General features: G+C 42.4%; 1 protein-coding gene across 1 annotated transcript in view; it reads left to right on the plus strand.

The window, feature by feature from the left end:
* LOC122131061 (dedicator of cytokinesis protein 4-like) overlaps positions 1-2,500 on the plus strand; it is a gene marked incomplete at its 5' end in the record, with an annotated part of 45,389 nt that overhangs the window by 25,075 nt on the left and 17,814 nt on the right. The window contains 1 exon segment of the mRNA XM_042705965.1: positions 1,605-1,771. Coding sequence (XP_042561899.1) covers positions 1,605-1,771 — 167 coding nt within the window.

The following is a 2,500-nucleotide window of genomic DNA, read 5'->3' on the forward strand; positions in this document are numbered from 1 at the left end:
TAGACATACGGCAAAATAAAAAACAAATCTAAATCCTAGAGAGTGAACCAAATCAATGAATGAATGTAAGTGTGAGGGATTAAGTACAGTCGTTTTGGAGTTATATTCTTTGCCAGGCGTAAAAGGAGAAGATTGATTTGCTTACATATTATATTATATTTTGATGAATTATCATGTCGAGTGACACCAGGGGCCAAGAATCAATGTTATCCTTGTTGAACTATTAGGAGTTCAAGTGTGCATTGAACATATTCTTAGGGTACTAGTGTATCAAGGTTGGTTGCTTTTACATTTACGTTACGTTTATTTTCCCCCCATTACTGCTTAGTGGAATGTTAAACTGCAAATGCAATAAAAAATATCCTTTTTAAAGGAATTGATGAATCTGCTAATTGAGTTGCTATGCCCCTCTTTGTAAATGACTTTCATGCCAGGCGGACATGTTCATAATTATGCTCGTTTGGCCAACATTTCAAACAATCACTTTTAACTAGAATCCTGCAGGCATTTACAGACTAAAGTGGGACTTTTTTTCTAACGGTATGGATTTATGAATGCTACATGAAACCAAGGAAAAGGTCGCTAGTTGGCACTTATAACCCAAGCGGTGGAAATGGCAGTAACCCAACGGGGATGAATTAGGAAAGGTGTTATTCCAATGGCATTTACTCATGTCTAATTTAATCCGCCTTTACTTTTGGAAACACGGCCCATCATGTTGCTTATATTTCCGAAACAAACCCTTTTGAAATTAAGTTGTCTTTGAATGCTAAATTGACAGATTGTTTTAGAACCTCATCTATTTTGTGTGTCTGTGTGTGTCTGTGTGTGTGTGTGTATGTGTGTGTGTGTGTGTGTGTGTGGTGTGTGTGTGTTAGTGTGTGTTTGATACTTTTTGACTGTCCTTACCCTAGAGACAGTGACCTACATGCACAGACACACTAGCCTAACAGCCTGCTAAGTAGAGTTAAAACTACTCTGGGATCTTGTAGTTATGGCATAGACCACCACCTCATGGTGTGTGTGTGTGCATGTGTGCGTGCGTGTGTGTGTGCGTGCGTGTGTGTGCGCGCTCGCTTGTTAGGCAGCCATCTGTCAGTTTGTGTGTGCTAAACTAGCAGAATGGCTAGGGGGGTAAAACCAAGTACTAACAGTACCAAAGCTGTGTGTGTGTATGAGTGTGTGTATATGTGTGTGTGTTACTGTAGTTCGGCTTGAAGGAGCTAGGACCACCTAGGTGATGGGTTTGGATCCCATTAAGCACACATACTAGATGTATACCTGCACTGTTAATTATTTTGGAAGAGAGTATATACTTCAGTTCCATGTTCAATATGGTCTCTCCGTGTCCAACACATTCTCTTAATTCTTTGGCAGTATGAATATATGAGCATTTTCTTTACCAACAAACCTGAGTTGGAGTTCTGCTGCTGATGTAGGCAAGGGAGAGCAAATGATGGATGGAGTTCCTGCCTTAGGTCATGTGTGTTGACATGTGCTTTTACATACGTGTATGTCTGCTATATCAGTAAAGCTTACGCTGGTACAGGCTGAGGAGGGCCACTATAGGATGAGGTTTCTGCCTTAACTCAGACTGATCCCAGACCTGCAGATCTACGCAGTCACGCCCATCCCCGAGAGCCAGGATGTGCTGCAGAGGGACGGCGTCCCCGACAACATCAAGAGCTTCTACAAGGTCAACCACATCTGGAGGTTCCGCTATGACCGGCCCTTCCACAAGGGCACCAAGGACAAGGAGAATGAGTTCAAGGTCAGGGTTCAAAAGTCATTGGGAGGTCACACAAATATCTCTCTTTCTTTGCCTCTAATATTCTCTCAGTCTGTGTAATGTGCCACTTGTTTTATCATTCTCTGATATTTATCTCTATATCTTATTTCACTGTCTTTATCTTTGAGTATGTGTGTGTTCACGCAAGTGTAAATGTGTGTGTGTGTGTGTGTGTTAGTGTGTGTGTTTATGTATTTATGCAAGCACAAATGTTGTTGCGTAAATGAATCTGCCATGTGTGTATGTGTGCATGTGTGTATATCTACTGTGTGTGTGAGAGGGGTGTGTAAGTGTGTGTGTGTATCTGCTGCATGTGTGTGTGTGTGTGTGTGTGTGTGTGTGTGTGTGTGTGTGTGTGTGAGTGTCTGAGTGAGTGTGTCTGTGTGTGCTCAGGTGCTCTGCTGTGAGGCTAATTAAAGTCAGCAGGGCCAGAGAGTCTCATTACACCATTACACACACACTCTCACACACACACACACACACACACACACACACACACACACACACACAGACACACACAGAGCCCCCTCTCCATACGTATCCTCTCCTCACACCCACCTCTCAATCTCTTCTCTGAATAGAAAATAAAACTGCGGATCATATCTGCCTAAGAAGGTGCTCTTCCATCAGGTGTGGAACTGTGTTTGAAAATGAACTCTTTAGACTGCCGAGATATTACATTTCGGAATGCCATAGAGATTTCACACACAC

This window comes from Clupea harengus, unplaced genomic scaffold, assembly GCF_900700415.2.
Source record: "Clupea harengus unplaced genomic scaffold, Ch_v2.0.2, whole genome shotgun sequence".
NCBI classification, from domain to species: domain Eukaryota; kingdom Metazoa; phylum Chordata; class Actinopteri; order Clupeiformes; family Clupeidae; genus Clupea; species Clupea harengus.